The 20,005-nt window shown below is 36.1% G+C and overlaps 1 protein-coding gene across 20 annotated transcripts in view; it reads right to left on the reverse strand.

Annotated features, from left to right (window-relative positions):
• NR2C1 (nuclear receptor subfamily 2 group C member 1) overlaps nt 1-20,005 on the reverse strand; it is a 56,350-nt gene that overhangs the window by 21,823 nt on the left and 14,522 nt on the right. For 10 of the 20 annotated variants that reach the window (XM_077783563.2, XM_077783564.2, XM_085568438.1 and 7 more), the window contains 7 exons: nt 14,915-15,022; nt 10,224-10,454; nt 6,763-6,844; nt 5,013-5,192; nt 3,476-3,623; nt 3,284-3,374; nt 1,409-1,593 (listed from right to left, as the gene is read on the reverse strand). In XM_077783563.2, coding sequence (XP_077639689.2) covers nt 1,409-1,593; nt 3,284-3,374; nt 3,476-3,623; nt 5,013-5,192; nt 6,763-6,844; nt 10,224-10,454; nt 14,915-15,022 — 1,025 coding nt within the window. Of the gene's footprint in view, nt 1-1,408; nt 1,594-3,283; nt 3,375-3,475; nt 3,624-5,012; nt 5,193-6,762; nt 6,845-10,223; nt 10,455-14,914; nt 15,023-19,786; nt 20,005 lie in introns of those variants that run through there. The other 10 variants (XM_085568441.1, XM_085568440.1, XM_085568443.1 and 7 more) reach the window with 6 other exon arrangements.

The raw sequence follows: 20,005 nt of genomic DNA on the forward strand, positions 1-20,005 counted from the left end.
ATACAGGGCATTGATATCCTTTGCTACAGATAATTTTATTTTTCTTTTTGCCAGGCTCAGTCATCAACAGATATATAAGACTTCAAATAAACTGTAAAGAAAGAATATCATGAAGCATTAGAGAACAAGGCACGTAAAATTACAATATAAAAGCAATGGGGTGCTTGCAGCAAAAGTTATACTCTATGCCAGCAGGTACTGCTAGCAATGTATATAATAAAATACATGAAAAGCATGGTTGGATGAAATGTACTCTCTGAAGTCCCTTAAACTCTTCTTCCTCAATAAAGCTCTGCGTCTGTTAGATCATGCTGGCATAAGGCCTGACAGGGAACTCAGTAATTTAGAGAAAATTTTTAGTTTCTCTTGGAGTAACAACTTCCCTTTCACAGCAATATTTAACTTGAACCTCACCACTGTACAGCTATTAGGTAACCTACTTCACGAGTATGTCAAGTCAGCTCTTTCAAGCACTCTGGCTGAGAGAACTAGATATCTGTGTCTGTCAGCACATGTAACAATACTACTTACATAGCATATTCTAACATTCTTTACCTAGGGGGACATAGCAAAGGCCCAAATCAGCATCTATAAAAAGTCAGACTGACTTTCTATGCAGTAAAAAGAAAGGAGCAGAAAAAATGTAATCTTCTTGCAATTACACAAAGCAGTAGAGTCCACAGGGGAAATCAGATATTTCAGCTACTATACGCCCACTTTTTCCCCCCTCAACGGATTTACTCCACAAACACTTTCAGAACAGAATGTAAAATGTAGGTGGTGTGTAAAAGAATGTTGCTGGGACAGCAGGCAGAAGCTTGCATGAGATGACAACCAAGGAAGAGCACAATTGTGATTGATGGAATAACTGTGAATGTTCTGTATATACATCTTACACATATGCTCACAACAGTGGCTCATTAAAACCATTGCAAAATACAGGTTTGTAAGATACTCAGTGAATTCATTAATATTGGTAGTGAGAATTCTGTAATTTCTCTTACATAGAAGGAAAATGTTTTTCAAGCTTTTAAGGTGATTAATAGTTATATAACTAACACACAGATGAGATCTCTTAAGAGCAAATTTTCCAGGATGATGCAAACCAAGACCTAACATACAATAGTGTGGCCAATCAAGAGGTAAGAAAAACAGCTGTAACATTTATACTGAAATTAATTTCAAGTACAAACAACTAAAATGATTTGTTTCTCTAATGGAACTTTCTTCTGATTTCACTTGGAAGAATCTTACAAGATTTGCCTTCTACATGAGCTTACGCTAATGTTGCTATTACTTTTAAAGCAGATAAATTTCCTAAATTGTGATGATTTAATGAATTGCTGGTCTGAATTGACAGTGACCTACTTTTGAAAAGGATAGTATTTTTAAGTGTAACATGCCTTACCTTGTAACATCACTACTAGCTTGTTCTTCTTGCTTGAGTTCAGGTAATGATGCATCTCCATTGCTCAAATTTTCGATCATGGATAGTTCTGTACTGCTTTGTGATGTGTCTTTGCATTTACTGAGATTTGCTAATGAAGTCACCACATTTGCCAGTGTACTTAAATCTCCTTGACATGCTTCTACCTAAGGGAAAAAAACCCCAGCTTTTAATTCTCAGTTAATTGGCAGCAGTTAACCTGCACGAGAAGAGCCTAGCTTTCACAAAAATGAAGAATAGAGCATATACAAAAATATACCTGCAAGAAAACAGTTTTCAGTACACGGATAACCACAATACAGCAATCAGACACTGCACTGCATCTAAAATATGGAATATTTTGACATTTACTTGTAGAATAGCTATCTATTTCTATCAGTAGAAAGAATACTACTGATGGTAAGCAAGTGCAGAAAGAAGATTTCACATCTCTATGCACCAGTCCATCACCAGGAATATAAAACTGCTCTAGATTATATTTTTAGCATCTTCCTTCACTGTGTCAATGAGTCAGTAGTAAGAGGGTAGGAGAACATCTGAGAAGAAGGAATGCATAAAAAGTCACCTTTATAAACAAGCAGAAAAATAATTATGCTGTAGCCTTTTTGGTGTTTATGTCTTTGTTTAACTGCAAAGGAAAAATGTGATTCAGTACTGGCTAGGAACTTAGAGAGGCAGTAAGATGTGGCCCATTCTGTCCCAGGAGGAAAAAAAACAGGCAAGTATGCAGCTGCTAGTAGCACCAGTCAGAGCAAGCAAAGCAAAATGCATGAAAACAGTATGAGGGTGTTGTTGGTCACTCCTCACACAGGGCAACAATTACATTTGTTGTCACTCACCCCTGAAACAGGGCAACAATCTGACGGTGGTCACACGGCTACGACTGACACCAGCAGCAGTCCTTTGTTATCTAAAAACTCCCCAATTGACGGAGGACTCAAAAGACTGGCACCGAAGATGGCAGCAAGCATCAGCAGTTTATTAAAACCTTCAAACCTTCTCTCTGTTACAACCCCACAAGCAGCCCCAAGCAATACAGACCCCTTCCTTTCACAGCAGAACCTGTTACCACCACCTCTCTCCTCCTAACTCTTCATACCTTTTCTCTCGCATGTGTAACACCTGCCTGCCCTTTTACTCTTCTGTGATTGGTCAATACACATCAGCATTCCAAGAGTCTTCTCCTTCAACACTGGTCACCTGTCTTACACAGCTGCAACTGTGCAGGGGCAAGATTGTCTGCAGCACTATCTCTATTCTCTTACAATCCATTCTCCCACGTGAGGTAATTTGATATCGGCTAGAAAAACAAAAATGCTTCCTATTGTGCATATGTGAAGAAGCTACCACATGGCTTTAGTGGATCAGTAAGTGCAACAAAATGGAAACAAAGGAAAACCAGCTCATCAATATAATTGTTGATGAGATAGGTCTTACCAGTTTTGCCAAAAATATAGTGATTCAGGGAAAAAAAATCCTGAATCCAGTATTTACAAGTGGCACTGTGATAGTGCCATACGAAGTCTTGTGAAAACCTCACTTGATTTGTACAAAAGAGCAAGCCAAGTGTAAGGATTATCCCAAAACAAAAATTAAAATAACAATGCCCTTAAGGCTCTCTAAAAATGTGAAGGGGATTTACTTTGTCATGTTTTTAGCATTTTTACTGTGTGAGGCTAAGATGATTCTTGTAAAGAGAAGGCATTTGAAACAATCGTGAATGTTGTAAAGGAGTGTTTTAAAAATTAATTTAACCAAATAGAACACCCTTCTCTCTTTACATATAAAATTATGGCAATTAGCTCTACTTATCATATCAGTCATATCATCACATACCTTATCTGGAGTCATCAGCACAGTAGGCTCACTTTTTATTGCAGATGGATGAATGTTAACAAACATTCCTGATTCCAACAAACCTGTTGATCTGACAGAAAACAGCACAAGTTTTAATTTTGATTAATTTTAAAACTGAATTTTCCTTTTTCAGAAGACAGAGATAGCCACTTCTGAATACAATTTACATACCTTGCTGTTTCATTGTCTGTTACAAAAGTTGGGGTTGCAGCCAATGGACTACGAAGATCTTTCCGAATGTAGATCTTTTCTGTAGAAGCTGCACAGTTTGAAGATTTTTCTCTTGACACTTCAATAGGTTTCCTCTCACACTGTACAGCTACAGAAATAATACCCGACTATTAAATAACCCCAAATTATAGGATAAGAAATAATACTTTTTTCTTTCTTTAATATTTGATTTAATAATAATTTTGAAACTATTATATATATAAAATACATCCAATAACCAACAAGCTAACAAGTTGGATAAAACCAACACACTGACTTGATGAGTTTTAAGTGAAATGATGTAGTAGTCAAAGTCTGAGTTGGAACACATACAACATTTTAAAGTTAAAATTAAGGGAGACATCCTCTCATTTTTAATTTGAATCAAAGTGGAAGCTTAAAGTTCCTCATTCTCACAGTTTCACTATCTCACATTCTCACTTCCTTTGTAAAGGACTCATGGTACATTTTTCCATGGATTGTGGATCTGTTGAACCCCTGTTGTAACTTCATTCACATAAAGAAGTGTCTCAAATTAGGACTTCTGACAATACAGAGGGAAAGCTACATTCACAAAGTTGAGTTCAGACCATTTAAGATCAATCAGGGCAACACCCTGACCCACAGTCACTGACTTCAGAGATGAAGTGGATTTTTAATTTGAATGACTCAGTGAAACAGGGTGGAATGAACTGGGGCTTTAGCCTACAGATTTATCACCTTGGTTTGAATATTAAAATGAAACTTACAGTATTACCCTCTATGGGGAAGATGTGGAAATGTGAAAAATGTGTAACTTAGATAAAAAATTAAAAACTTTTCAAGATAGCAGTAGACTGTGATGCTATTCAGATTTTTATACTGGTAAGTATCTTAAACCCCAAAAGTTGTAATTTTAAGTATTGACAATGCTATTGAAGTCAGCCTGCAACCCACAAATAGTGCTTTAAAGGGTGGGAGATGGAGGCAAGTATTTAATCTTCCTTTGTCAATGCTGTACTCAGTAGCAGAGTCTCACTTTGGAAAGCTAAAAAGGAACTTGGAATCTGCAGGAATCAGTATGAACTGAACTTTAGATCACTATGGATCTCAGCCTTGTGAAAAACTGTCTCCGCAGAGCTTTGCCAAAAGTGAACAGCAACTGCCAGTAATCTCAGCTGTGGAAAAACTGAAAGGAAGGTAGGAGTACAAAAAGTTCAGTAACTTAATCTATACATAAAAAAGTTGAAATGCACAAAAAATGCAGACATCTTTGATATTTGCCATGTAGGAGTAACAATTCATTCACTTTCATGACATGAGATGGAGCTTATTAAGCTTTTAAAGCAAACACCTGAAAACATTTAATATTTCTGATACACCAAACTATCTTTAAAGGAAAAAGAGACAACTATCTAAAAATATGTAACCAAGATAATGATTTGTATCTATACAAAGCATATCTTTTGTAGCACAAAGCAGCTGCCAGGTGAAGTAGTTTGCTCTTACTCAGACTTACAATCTTGCTTCATCCCAAAGGCGATGCATCTCTGCAGCCTACAATACTGGCAGCGATTCCGGTGGTGTTTGTTAATGACGCAGTCTTTTGTTCCTCGACAGGAATAAACTAAATTCTTCCGTATGCTCCTTTTAAAGAATCCTTTGCATCCCTCACAGGTTACTGCTCCATAATGACGCCCTAGTTACAAAGTAACAGAAAACACTGCATTAATTTTACAGTATCATATCAACTTTTTAGACTTTACGTTTATTAAAGACAAAGTATTAGCTATTTTACCCGAAAAGGAACACTTACTTGTTTTTCCAGTTGCAGATCTTAAAATATATTTGGGTTATAAAAGAATAAAGCAAGTGAACCATTTTTCTAATTCAAAGCACTTAAACAGGATTTTACAAACAGGCAAGTTGCTTATTAAATTATTTCCTTATCTGTTGACAGCAGTGTTAAGAAAAGGCTAAGAAAACAGGTCAGTAAGAATACAGCAAGAAAAATTTTAATTTAAAGATTTCTCTAGTAATTTTCCCATGATTTCTCATTGCAATTTCAGCTGTTGAAATGGTATGCATTAAATCTAATGCAACCATGGAAAATGCAAACATGGCATTTGACAGCATGAGGCAGTAACTTCAAAGCTTTATTTTCACGTTTTGTTTTCTTAACAGGGTATGTCTATAGTTCTTGCAGTAAAACATCAATGGAAGAATAATCTAGAGTAAGTACAACTTTTTTTTTGAAGCCCAGTTCAGGAAGTTTTCTGTATAATATAAAAATTTCTAAGATAGACTACAAAAAGTAAGTTGACAATTATTTTTAGAAGTAAAATATTTTGATTTTGCATAAAATGATAAACATAAATAAAAAGGATTGAGGAAGGCATGCTTGGCAGTTCCATAATTTTAGCTTATGAATCCTTGAAATACCTATGGCACATTACAAAATAAGTCACAAATATGACCTAATTTAGGAGAAAACACTTTAAAGTTCTTTGCTGACGTTTCTAGAAATTCTGACATGTTTTCTAGATTCCTTTGTCACAACCTTTTTACCACTACTAAAATGAGAAATTTAAAAAAAAAAAAAGCATCATATGTATTAAAAGAATATTGTCCAAAACATTTTAGTGGCAGCTGGATTATGAATATTCATTCTGCAAAGTACCAGGGCTGCTTCTTCACCTACTCTTTGATGTAGCTTCTACTTTCTAGCAAGTCTGCTCCCTGCTGAAGGGAGACCTCATAGTGGTCTGCAGGTTCCTCACAAGGGGAAATGGACGAGCAGGCACTAACTTACTCCCTCCAGTGCCAGGACCCAAGGGAATGGCATGAAGCTGGTCAGAGAGATTTTAGGTTATATATTTGTATGTTATATTCACCCAGAGGGTGATTGGGCACTGCACAGACTCCCCAGGTCAGTGGTCACAGCACCAGCCTGACAGAGCTCAAGAAGTGTTTGGACAAGGCTCTCAAGCACAGGGTGTGACTCTTGGGGTGTCCTGTGCAGGGCCAAGAGTTGGACTTCAGTGACCCTTGAGGGTCCCTTCCAATTCAGGATATTCTACGATTCTGTGTAAAACCACAATAAATTCTATCCATGGATACTAAAGTACCATTTAGTGAAATTCTCCACTGCATGTGTAGAAATTTATACATTTATATGAATGCAAATTGTTACACAGCTTTGGAAGACTTTTAAATTGCTTTTATAAAATTGCACCACTTTAAAAAAAAGAAAGAAAAAAAACAAATACCTGATGCTTTGTCTCCACACACAACACACAGATCAAACACTTTATTTAGGCCCTGCTCACTGGGGGAGTTGTCCGTTAAAATCTGAAAAAAAAAATGGGAAAGAACTTAATTTTTTCTTTTCTTACCATCTAGAAATAGTAAAATATATCTTATGCTTGTGCTTTTTGTCTAAGATAGGCAACTAAATCTACAAAGTATCATGTTTTCTTGATTATATCTAATGGTCTTCAGAGACACAAAGTCACTACCTGCCATGCCACTATTTTTCCTTTCAGGAGGGAACAAAAGTTTTATTTGTAATGCTTTTGAGAAGAATTCAAGATTTCATTTCTCTAAATACTACTTCTGCAAAATGGACTGACATTTTGAAAAACTTTGAGCATCTGCATACTCTTATCATTTGTTCAATTTTACATTTATATACTAATGGCTCATCAATAGTGCAAAAGAGATGGAATCACTAAACAGATGGAACAAAAAAAATCCTTGCAAAAGCTACTAGACCTACATAGAGGTTTATTAACTTCTTTTTTAACAATACACAGAAATATGGACCAGAAGTAAATGTAACTCTGAACACAACCTTTAACTTCTAACTGGTATACAGCTTGGCTTTCAGTAACAGTTTGACATTATTAAAATATTCTTGCCTTGTCTCATTCATTTGTCTTTGGTAAAGCTTTGTTAAGAACATAATTTTAGAATCCCAGTACTACAGGGCAGGCACCAGAACATTTCACTTAATCTTTGAAAACTATCCCACCACAACATAAATAAAGAACAGCAAAAATTTCATTCAAAAAAGGAACACACAAGTTACAAATAACAACCAAACATCATCTTGACATGGAAAAGAAAAAAATGTTCTTCTCATTCAAAAGAGAATATAGTTCAGAAGCTTGAAGAGTTTTTAACTTCTGCTGTGCCTTAAATGGAAGCCAGACTCCTCATTCTTGCTTTGCATGTTCAGAACAAGACCTCTGATAAAAAGGGAAATAATGAAAAGTCTCTCTCTTCCACAGAGAAAATTTAGAAATTGTGCTTTTTAAAGTTTGGAACATAGTACAGATGATATATTTAGGAAAGTTTAACAAGCATACTTCTTTCTAGTTAACCTTGTTACCAATACAGTCTCTAGAGATCCATCTCTTATGTTTTCTTTTAAAAAACACCAATTTTTAAAGAAAAATAAGATGATGAGTTAAGAGAATATTAACCTATCGATCCTTCCAAATTTCCAGTATTAACATTATGTATTTTCATGATATTGTAGAAAATATAAATTCTAAGTCCTTCCATATATTGAAGCTTCTCTGAAATGGGAGGTTCCACATAAGGAAGGACTACAGAATCAGCCCATGAGGAGATAAAAACCCCAGACCCAGAGAACTTATTAACTGACCTTGAACATGAAGAATAAAAAATTATTATTAATATGAAAAAGAGCCACTATAGTTAAAATAGATGACAGGAGAAAGGATCTTGCCAAATGAGTCAATGTAAAGATAAGATGCAGTAACAGAGAGGTTTCTGGCAGAACAAACAAAATGGGCATTTCAAGTGAAGACTACAGAAGAAGAAGAAAACAGGTGAAATTGGAGATGGAAAAATCACTTGAGGGAGAAAATACAAAAGATCCCAAAGGTATGCAGGTGAACAGCAAATGAATGGTACTCTGTATTTAATGAACTTTTAAATGGACAAAGGAAATCTCTACCCATACATATCTGTGGACAACAGAACAATTTAACTGGAGTGACAGAATACCCCCTGTTGCTTCTCAAACTGACCTATTTTGCCCAAATGATACAATCAGAACTAGAGCTTTCAATTTTTCTTACAGATTTCCTCTTTTCCTGAATTTTGCCTTATAAACCAGTGTGGCACACTTTTCATCTCTTAAGCTGTCTTTGAAAAGAATTTTTATGTGGACTACTCATATCCCACTGGTTTATATTTTTGTTGAGACTTACCTAAAATACAAAGTGTATCATAACACTATGCTTTAATGCCTCTCAATAGCTTTTGCTATTGGTCCCCTATTCACAATAATCAAATTCTTTGGAGCAAGAACCTAGGGTGTCTATTTGCAAAGAACTATGAATTTCAAGACCAGTAGTATTACATAATGCACAGGTTCTTTCAAGTTTACACAATGTGTGGGTAGTGAATCAGTTGACTAGTTCACAGAAGAGCACAAACTGAACAGTTTAAGGGTCTGCAGCTTTAAAAAAGCTTGCTTAAAAGAGGATTTTGTAGTGATCTATAAACCCACACACAAATCCTTAATAGCATCTTCTAGTTCAAGAGACACCTAATTAAACAATTCTCTCAGATGGTCAAATAATCTAGCATATTCTTGGTACACCATTGGATAGTATACAGAATAAAGCTTACGTGATCTATATAAATAACAAAAAAAGGTTGTTTAAATTTAAGAACAGCAATCAAATATGACGGTCTAACTGCAGTCTCCAAATCAGGAGATTGTTCTGTATCATCAGCTAATGGAAGTAAAGGAATATGCTTAAAAAGATCATTATTTACTTGGCCATCTTTTAATATTTTTCCTTAAGCATCTTTTAATATTTTTCCTTAAGTGTTTGATATGAGACTAAATGGATTGCAGCTATCTGAATGTTGTCTGGCTGATGTATTGTAAGAGCAGCATAAATGTGTGCGGGTGGAACACATGCAGTTAAGTGTACCTTAGCTGGAGTGCAGTAACCTCCTACTTCATGCTGAAGGAGGTCACATCTCCCAACTCTTCTTGCATGTTTTTGACATTTTTCACATCAGTGACATCTCATCCCCCAGGCTGAGAATAATGTAGGACAGAAGGCTTGGAAGTTGGAGGGTAACAGCTAAGGAGCTGGCACATATAATGTGCTTGGGAGTAAGGTACACTGGGGACCACCTAAGGGAGTTGCAACCCTGCCTAGTTACAATATCACATTAGTAAACACAGAATCATTAGTATTGTTTTCTCACCCCCATGGAGTAATGTATTGCCCCACCAAATAGTCTGAGCACTGCTATAGACTACAATTCACACAGCTGAACAGCAGTTGCAACAGTGTGCAATAAGGAAAACGAGCAAAGGGAAATGTTAAGCAAGAAGGACAATGGAGAAAAGTGAATGCTTTTCAACAATACATGAAAACAGATGGAGAGTTAATGAGCAGAAATAAAACTGTTGGCATGCCAGAATCTGGAAATAACAACAAAAATAACTTCCTAATTCTTCCTAATGTCATGAGCCAACATATACATTTTAAAAGCAAGAAATTTACTAAAAAAAGTTTTTTCATAATTTTCAAGTATCCACAGTGAGTCATAGTGCAAGGAAAATTATACTTTAAAAAAACAAAAAGGAGAACCCAGACAGACTTATTTGGAAATAAAACATCTTTTCTTATCCCATTTGAATGAAAAATATGAAATAAAGTGGATTAACTACCTGGAAGTGTTGTGAAGATATATCAGGGGATGCAAAAAACAGTTGGTTGACACCTGCAGCATCTGGAGTTGCTAGGATAACTTTTCCTGGAGTGGAATCTTGTCTGGCAAGGATCACCTTGCTTGGGGTAGAGCCATCATGATTTGTTAAGATGAACTGCTTGCCTGCTGAGCTCTGATCAAGTGATGTAACAATCTGAATCTTCTGGCCCGTCTGCTGATCTGTGACAATCTAATAATACATTTATCTCAAATTGTTATGGTGATTTAACTTTTTGGACCCAATCCGGGCACTTGAAGAAAATGGGATTTTGCCTTTCACATTTGAGAAGCAGGATCATCTTCCCCTCCATCACACAAGAGCGAATTAAAGTCAGGTGAAAACTTGGATTTTCACTGTATTGAAACACATTTCAGTCAAGGGTGTTTGAAGTCAAATCCTGAGTGCGAACTCAATTTCTACGACTGACACATGTTTTTACAACACTACTGAACACTACTGAAACTCTTGACAATTCTAACATCCAGAACTCAAGGCATGTCTGTAGCTCAGCCCTAAGACCCATCAGGTTACAAGAAATCTCAAATTTTGAATTCACTGCTCTCTACATGAAGTGTTTGCACCACCTCCAAGGTTTGGTTATTTAACAAAAAACTTGTTAAACCCACCAATGTAGACGTCCAAGTGAAAACAGGAAGCAGCAAACAGCAGGAAAAGCAATTATATTGTTGCACCTCTATATACATTTTAGACTTCATTTTGTGGGGACCTTTTTTCCATCTACATTTCTAAATAACTTAATGAAGCAGAATCTCCTTGCCTGCCTTTTTTGTCTTTTCTTTTTTTAAGGAAAAAGAACAGATCTGCTGGGTGGTTTTTTTTTTTTTCATTTTATCCCTATTTTCAAGCACAAATACAGCAGAATTTTATTAAATAATCCTCTATTTTCTGCCAACTTTGTCAAAAGATTATAATCCTCAGAGAAAATAATCAAGATTCTATATATATTCCATTATAAATCTTACTTTTAGTCACTGCATATCTCCATCAGAATGCCTATATGAAAAACTGTCCGGTTTACTCTGGAGACTAAGGAGAATTATCCTACAAAGATTACTTCCTGTAAACTATTTTGAATTACAGATAAATAAAATAGCTCCTATTAATTTGTTTTTTAAACTATAGACAAACATTTATGTTAATCTACACATCCCCAACATTCACATTCCAAATATGAATTTTATTTTATTACAGATTACATTTATTTAGCTGTCTAGTGTTTATCATAACTTGTTCCATAGTAATTGGGGTGCCAATATTAATTATATTTCCTAGGTGGAGAGACATAGCACAAAGAAACTCAATGAGCCATAATTTCACATAATTTTTTTATCAACTTTGCTACTGCACCTTCACAAGAGGCTTATTACTTTCTCTAAATGCTCAATACCTCTGTATAGTTTATATTTTAATGAAACAAGCAGTGATGAGTATCCAATTTCAGCAGTTATAATGCAATACTGCCACTTTCAAATATTCAGAAATCATGAGTTTCATTACACAAAACAAATGTTTCCTTCAGGTGGCCTTGTGCTCTTAATATTTTAATGGATCAAAAATCAATATTTTTCTCTGCAAAATATGATTAAAAGCGTATCTAAGAGAAAAGTGCAGGCAAAATTATAAAATTCTAAATGCTAAAGAACAAAAATTATCATGGGATTTGGGGTAGAGGGTGAGAAGACAATGCTAAAGCATGACAATAATTATCAACACCATAATGATAAATTTTCTGTTTAGTTTTTTCATATATCCACATGTCTGGGAGCACATATGGCTACAGCAGACCATTATTTCTCCTTTAAGTTCCTTTATATTGGTTCTATCTTCTTTAGAATTCCTTGCCCTTTTCACTTCCTTTGTTCCTTAATTTCCTTTTCTTTGTTCCATTTCCTTCATTTACAATCTTTGTATCTCCTGTGTAATTTTTGGCTATTTCCAAAGTAGCTGATATCCCATTCCCTTTCTTTCCCTTTCAATTACGAGAAATCCAATGTATATTATGCTCAACAGGGTGCATAGATGTACAAAAGCCAAAGAGAATACTGTGCTTTTTTTTGAATTTCCAGACCTGGTCTTTGAAAGACACTCTTAAATAAAATCTGTCTCTCTATCAAATCTTAAAAGCACAACTGTGTGTTCTCCAAAAATGGTATATATTCCATATAGTTAGGTTTATAAAAAGTATACTCAAAAACCAGTATGTCCAAACTTGAACTACAGCTGAAATGATTTCCAGGACATATATACTAAGTTATCTTTTTTACTACCGTAGCCCAGCAGTGTAATTAAAAAAAATGTATGTACTTGTAGATAAATATGGCAGGACAGTAGGCAGAAGAACCACTCATACTTCACCCAATTCGCTTCACCTTCTATTTAACAAATAGAGTCCCAATCTTCAAATGGATTCCTGCAATTCTAGGAGGATGCCAAGATAGTTTTCACTACATAACATGGTAGGTATAGTGTTACATTAATATTCTTACAAAGTTATTCAACCTGCACAAGTGATGTCTGCACCTGATATTTGACAACTGACAGAAGCAAAAGAGAAAGCAGTGTAAACAATTAAGCATGTTCTTGTCTGCAGCTGACCACTTATGGCCATACACCTGCAAAATCTCCACCTACATCTCAATGGGGACACTGAAAAGTGGAGCAGTTCACCATAGTACAACAACTTGCAATACTAAATGTTAAGGTAAGAGAAAAAAATAATCAGAGGGAAGAGGAAAAACTCTTCTCTTCTGACCACAAATCCACCATGAATCAGCGACAACACATTATCTTAATAATCTGAAACTCAATATTGCTATAACAATAATATTATAAAGCAGGAATATATAAATTCAGGATTGACTGCATCAAAACACACTACTTTTATGTATTTAATTTAAGCACCCTGATGATAATGGAAGATAGTACTTTATTGCTTTTATGCTTTGTTTGTTAACAAGTTTTGATTTCTATTTGAACATCATTTCAATAAATTAAACACCTCAGTAACTGTGTGTTCTATTTCACAAAAAAGAAAATGTTTAACACAGACAACTAATACACAGGTTTATAACAGGTGCAATTTTGTGCCGAACGCCTGTTTAACATTCATCTTTTCTCCCAGAAGAAATGCTAGCATACCCTAAGAAGAGTGACTAATAAAACATGTTTTAAAGAACTTTCTACTGAGGATTTTCTATTTCATTATTTCAGGTAATTAGGTGCATTTAATAATAATAAAGGAAAAAACAATGATTGAAAAGATATACTCAAAATTATTCAATGTAACATTTACGGTGGACATTTCACTAAGATACATTAATTTCTACAAACTACTTTGTTCTTCACATAAATTCTTCTCTGAGCAAAGTTATTACTAAGTTTGATACTAGTGATATGTTTGTAGATCTCTTGCAGAAAGGATGAGTGTTTTGACTGAGTGTTGTTCCACACCCATCAAGAGACAACAACCAAAGTGCTTACTCTCCTTTTTGAAGACAGAATGGTGTTTAATTGATGACTACAAATTAATTAATAAAAAGTACACCTGTACACGAAGTGTAGAAACGGAGCAGAGGTAGCTGAAAGATTGAAGACCTACAGGATTGGTAAAACCACATCTTGGTCTTACCAATCCTGTAGGTAAGACTCAAAGTATCTTACCAATCTTGGTACCTTACCAAGATTGGTAATATACCACAAATGGAGCACAGGTTGGGTGGTAATAAATCTAAAAAAAAAACCCTTAATGTATAGGGAGTGGTTGTGAAGAGCCTTGGATGGTTGAAAGCTTGAACATAATGCACCAAAACAGGAGAAAAACAGAGGACAATGTTTAGAGTGAAGCTGGTAAAACAAAAAGCAGCAAAGATTATACTTGCAGCTGGCTCACTTAAATGTGTGCTTTTGTATCAACAATATATACCTGAGAATATTTTTTACATTTATTCTGAAGTTGATATTTTTCTCTACAATGAAAATTAAAAATAAAACTGACTTGCACTGACTTCTAAGGCGTAAAACTTAAAATTTAATTCCCCAAATGTTCCTAGTATCCCTATACACATTTCTGTGCAGATTTAAGTATCTACTTTGCCAAAAACTTCACTACTCTCACTTCAACTGAAGCTTATTACTTGGCCAAGTCATGGATTATAGTACCAAGACATGCACCATGGGTTGGGACAACTAAAAACTAGTATTCTTCTCAGACATTAAGCTTCTCTGCACTTTTTCATTGCTTTGAAGACATAATGCAGTATTTACCTCCCTGCTTCTGCTCCAAAATGTAGAAATACTCCACCTTAGTTGAACTACCAAAAAGACAAAGTATTCAACTTTCAAGGAATAGCTTCACTTGCAAAAAGTATTTTTCTGTTCAGGGAGTTAGGATTTTTGTAATGTTAAAATTCTTAGAAAGGAAAAAGAAAAAAGGATAAAGAGAGGAAAGACTGGAATGATGTTTTATTCCTATTTATACAGAAAGGGTCTCTGCCATCTGGGGCTGAATACTTACATTAAAGCAAGCAACATGATGAAAACAAAAAAAAAACCAAAAACAACTGCATGTGGAAAACTGGCAGAAGCAAATAGTTAATCTCTGCTTTTAAAATGCATCAGATGAAGCATACCTGTATACGCTGTGATAAAGAGAGGCCTGAGTCTGTAGGGACAATCTGTATTCGTTGTGGAGTCCCATCCATTAGTGTTTGTGTACCACGTTCCTGGGAATGTGAAACCTAGAAAGAAGAAACAAATGCAATAGACTGACAACAGATACACGATTTTAATGGATCCACTACCTTACTGGATTAAACCTTTAGGTTTCATCAACTTCCAATTTCTCTGAATAAGGCCATGGAAAGTCTGACATTCTTATTCTATAAAAAATGCGAATGCTTGAATTCAACACCTTAATTTCTCTAATTAGAAAATTCTGATCTAAACCCATTTTGAAATACCTTCCAACATGAAACTTACAAACACTTTAAGTAAAGCAATTAATTTTTGACAAGTCCATGTATATCAACCAAACTGAATATTTACTACTATTGATGTTCACGAGACAAAATATCTATCATCATAGCTGTGCTATGTTTGCAATAAATGCACTTTAATGGCTCACTTGAAGTGACACAAGGGCTTTTTGTATGGAACCAGCAATTGGCAGTTTCAATTTTGTTTTTCTGTTAAATAATTCTTTAATGGGGAACTATTAACAAAGGTAGGGAAAAGTAATTGTGTGAAGTTTGCAAAGACTGTATCTTGTATTAAAATCTCTGTGTGAATGCTCTCAAACACAATTCATGGAAGTGTTTTAACAATTATCAGTATTTTAAAAATTCTTCACAGCCTACAGCCTGTGGCATATGGTAGAAGGTATTGTATTATTCATTACATTATCTGTCAATAAAAATTAAGAACAGCTGCTATTCATAGAGGCTTGATCAGAAAGGACAGATTTTTTTGCAGTACAAAGAGAATTTGTCTTCACAGAGATCACAGACACCTTCAAATTGAATTTTTTGTCTTAAATTCCCAGGTAACTCTGAAACCTTTTTGCTATTCACAAAACTGCCTGCAGTATACTGCAAATCTGTACTACAAATAATTCCCAGTATTTACACCATTATACAAATACTCCTCTGCCCCTCCCAATTAATATAGAGAATATATATGCATATTGCAGTAAAGGTATTGTTTCATAACATTTTTGTGAGACTTTTTGTTCCTCCTGGATCAGCTTCCTGATTTTGCAACCATATCACCATCTAAATGCTAGTACCAGCAGACAAAAGCAGGCCAGAACATGCAGCTCGAGGTCAGTATATGAGAGAGGGACAGGGTGGAGGGTAACACTTCCCCTTATGGCAGAAATCAGCCATAATCAGAAAGCAGTTGATTTTGAAATTTTGCCCAAAAAGGCGCTAATTTTGGCAGCAGTCTCATAATCTACTTGCTCCTCTCTCCTCATCTTTGTAGGTTAAACTGGCTGGTTAGTCATTCTGTGATCTGGAACAAGATACCCATGCAGGCTGAAAAGCAGCCCAGCAAACAAAGGCTATTCTTAGCACAGATCAAACCTTCAATCCAGTCTTCACAATGCTCAGAAGCAGACACATCAGAGCAAACCAGCGAGGCTAATCTGCTAGGGAGATTACTTAAACTGCCAGCACCAGCAAAAGAAATGCTTGTCAAACTACTGTCCAAGCCATTTCTAGACACTGCTTTCTAAAAATATCTGATTTTTCTGAGAACAAGTACTTTTAAACAATTCATCTGCTTCTTTGCTTAAGTAAAGGGCAAAAACTGTTCATTAATCAGCAGCATTTTCAGTTCAAGAGAGCTACTTTCAAGCACATCAGCCACTCAAATCGACAGGTACACGTGGTGTTTCAGAAGCAATTCAAGTTTTATGTGCATTTACCTTTGCTTTACAAAATAAGCTACATATTATAGAACTGTTTCACATTTACTCCCTTAAAATGTCATGATCCACATGTTGTGTAAGGTACAACTACTTTTTAATCCCACAAAATGTCAGTTTGACAATTTTACTTCTATGCAGAATACAAGGGGTTTTATTGCAGTTAATAATGATAAGAGTAACTGCAAAATTTGTTAAAAATTGTACTTTTTATGTGTGTGACAGACTGTTGCAACAAGGATGTAGCTTTCCTCTGTTACAGTAAACTGGCAGGACTGTGGAAATTAACCATATACTTAGTGTACCCAGCCAGAGATTAAAGAAAGAATGCTCTTGGCAGGGAGCTTCACTACATGATTCAAGAAATGTGGTCTTGATATAGAAACAGGAATTATCTTGCACTGAGAAAAAGATGACTAGCAGATGGCAGAACCTGAGCAATGATAATCACTGCACAATGACCCATGCAGACATATTTTGCTTCTATGTTTTGCTTTCATGCAAAATGCCTTAAATTAAAAAAAGAATGTTTGTGAACACCATTGTAAAATTGCTGTGGTAATTTTGTGATTTAAACTGCTTCATGAACAACAATTAATATTATAAAACAATAAAAATATCTGTACAAAACACTTCTGACCATTATTTCAATAAGACACAAAAGCATTTCCATTCTCCTCAATATTGGAGCACTTTTTCCTTTCAGGTTCTACTCTTGTAATTTTTTCTTGTAAATTCAATTAAAACTATTTCAACATTCAAGGGTATTATAAATGCTAGCAAAAATACTGCTGAAGCTCTCTAGATCTTAAACTATCATTTTTCAGTGATTAGGAATGCCACCAAGCAATTACAGCCTGTAGGTAGGCAGGAATGTAAGTTATTGCAGGGATGCCCCTGTGAGACTTGCTTGATTCCACCTTTCAGGCAGCACATTCGTACATGGCATGCACTTTTGACAACAATTTTGGCTTAACGAGTCCCAGCTTGCTCTGTCCTCAGGGATGCTTTTCAGTCCTTCCAACCCTGTGCCTGGCTGGGCTACACCTTGTATGAAATAAGGACACTGATCACAAGCAACAGGGAGATGACCTTCCTCCCCTATGCTGTCAGTAATTTTTTTTCCTAGTTTTGTCCACAGCATGATGACACAGAGCTTACATGAGCAAGACTAACATAGCATGAGAATAAGTGGCTAAGTGAGGACTGAGGAATGGTTAAGCTGCACTGCTGACAAATGTGGTGTGACCATCTCAGACAGAGTAAAACCTTGCTAAAGGACAAATCCTAATATACCCTGCTGAGAAAACAACAGCCATGAAAACTACAGAGCTGCGATTTCACCATGAACAAGAACAGCTACAGCTCTCTGTAGCACTGCACTTTCACTCTCTCTGTTTTCTTGCCTGTCTTCCTTTGGCTACCAGCCATCTTCTTTGTGCTGTGTAGCAGTCAGAGGCCCTGCAAGGCCTCCCTGGTGGCCCCTCGCCTAAGATAAGAAATGTTTAGTCACAGAGACTGGACCAAAGAAGCCCCTCTTCCGCATTCAGACCCTTGTTATCTCTCTGTAAGGCTATAGGTCATATTCTCCTCAACCCTGGCCATTGGACAAGTTCCAACACCCCTGTACCTATATCAACCCCCATCTCTGCCCAGTTCAGCAGAAGAGCTGTCTGTCACTGCACCCCTTCACAGGAGCTGAAATTAAAGACACCACTGTGGAACCGCATACAGACTTCTCCTCTCTCCATCTCCCTGCGTCTGCCTAAGGAACTGGCGAGAACCGAGCTGAAATCACTAAGAGCTGAATTTAGCAGAGCTGAAATCACTCCAGAGGTGCTCGCTAAGCTGTCTGTGTCTGAGAGCTAGCCTGAGGGACCCAGACAGGCTGAGCCCGACAGCCCAGCGCTGTCCGGGACACCTACAGCAGCGGCAGCCAGGGGTCGGATGGACCCCCGAACCCCAGGCCACTGCATTAGTGCTGGCTTTGGTAGTCATTGGAGCCTTCTCAGACACTTTTCTATGCTAACCCAGCAGAAAACCTTCCACTTGTTTTGGCTGGGTTATTAGCTCGCTGTTGGTGAGGAAATTAATAAGGAAAGAAACAGAAAAAGGACCCTCTCTCTACCATGGTACTGAGATACTAAGTCAGCTCAGCATCTCCTGGAATCACATTATGAAAGTGAGAAACAGCCTCCCAGAGGCTAAGCACCTTTATCACATCATCCTCTCAGTGCAATGTACATTTCAGCTAGCTTTGACTAGCCTTGTACTGTCAAAAAGAAACAAATTTAAACAGGAAATACAGCCCTATTTACACTTTAACAAAGAATTATAGTTCCAAAACAAAACTGCATTAAACATGTGTTCTTGCCTAATAAAGAGGACAAGTAATAACAAGCAAACATCATACATCCCATAAACCACTTACGTTCTTTTGAGATAGCCTTAGCAATACTCATATGCTACCAAAATAAAAGGTGTGAGAATTTATTCAGAGTAGAATTAACTATCCCATCCTTCACTCCAACCTTTCCATCTGAAATCAATGCTGAGAGGAAATAAAATTACTTGACGAGTTAAGTCTTTGTCTAGACAAGAATCCAAGAGTGGATATTTTAAGCTAAAAAGTAACATTTATTTAAGATAAATAAACTATTGCCTCCATCTAATTTATATAGGTACTAATTTTAAATAGTCTATGCTATGTTGAAACTTTCTAGATAACTATGTATACTCATATCCACATTTTCAAACTACCTGTGCATCTCTGGCAATTCTCTGGCTGCAGCACACAGATGCTGCACACAAGTCATACAAAACCAAAACTAGAAATCTGCAGAAACAAGAGCTCAATCTTTCTTTTGACACATAGAAAGCACATATATTTGAAAGTGAAGAACATGGCAAAAATTTGCTAGTGAAAACAAAAACAACAAATGAACTGCATAGTTGTAAAGTAAAAGCTGCGTCCTGACTCTTTTAACTAAAAGTGAGTAAAGCAATTACACAACCAGATAGCTCTCTGAAAACCACTACAGGCTCAGACAGCAAGCTGAAAAACGAGTGACTTAACTGGAAACACTGCTAGATTGTTCTTAATTTCTGTGGGGCGAGCTTTGGCAAAAAAGGCTTCGCAGCGTAACTTCAAAATGGACATAGTAGGCTCTTCTGCCTTCTGAGGGAAGTGTCCAGAAGCCTTGTCTGTACCAAAAATTTTCTTTTGTGATTTTGGTTTTTACATATCAGTCTGTGCATTTTATTATTCAATTTATTTTAAACAGGACTCAAAATT

Source organism: Lonchura striata, chromosome 1A (genome assembly GCF_050655825.1).
Source record: "Lonchura striata isolate lonStrDom1 chromosome 1A, ASM5065582v1, whole genome shotgun sequence".
NCBI classification, from domain to species: Eukaryota; Metazoa; Chordata; class Aves; order Passeriformes; family Estrildidae; genus Lonchura; species Lonchura striata.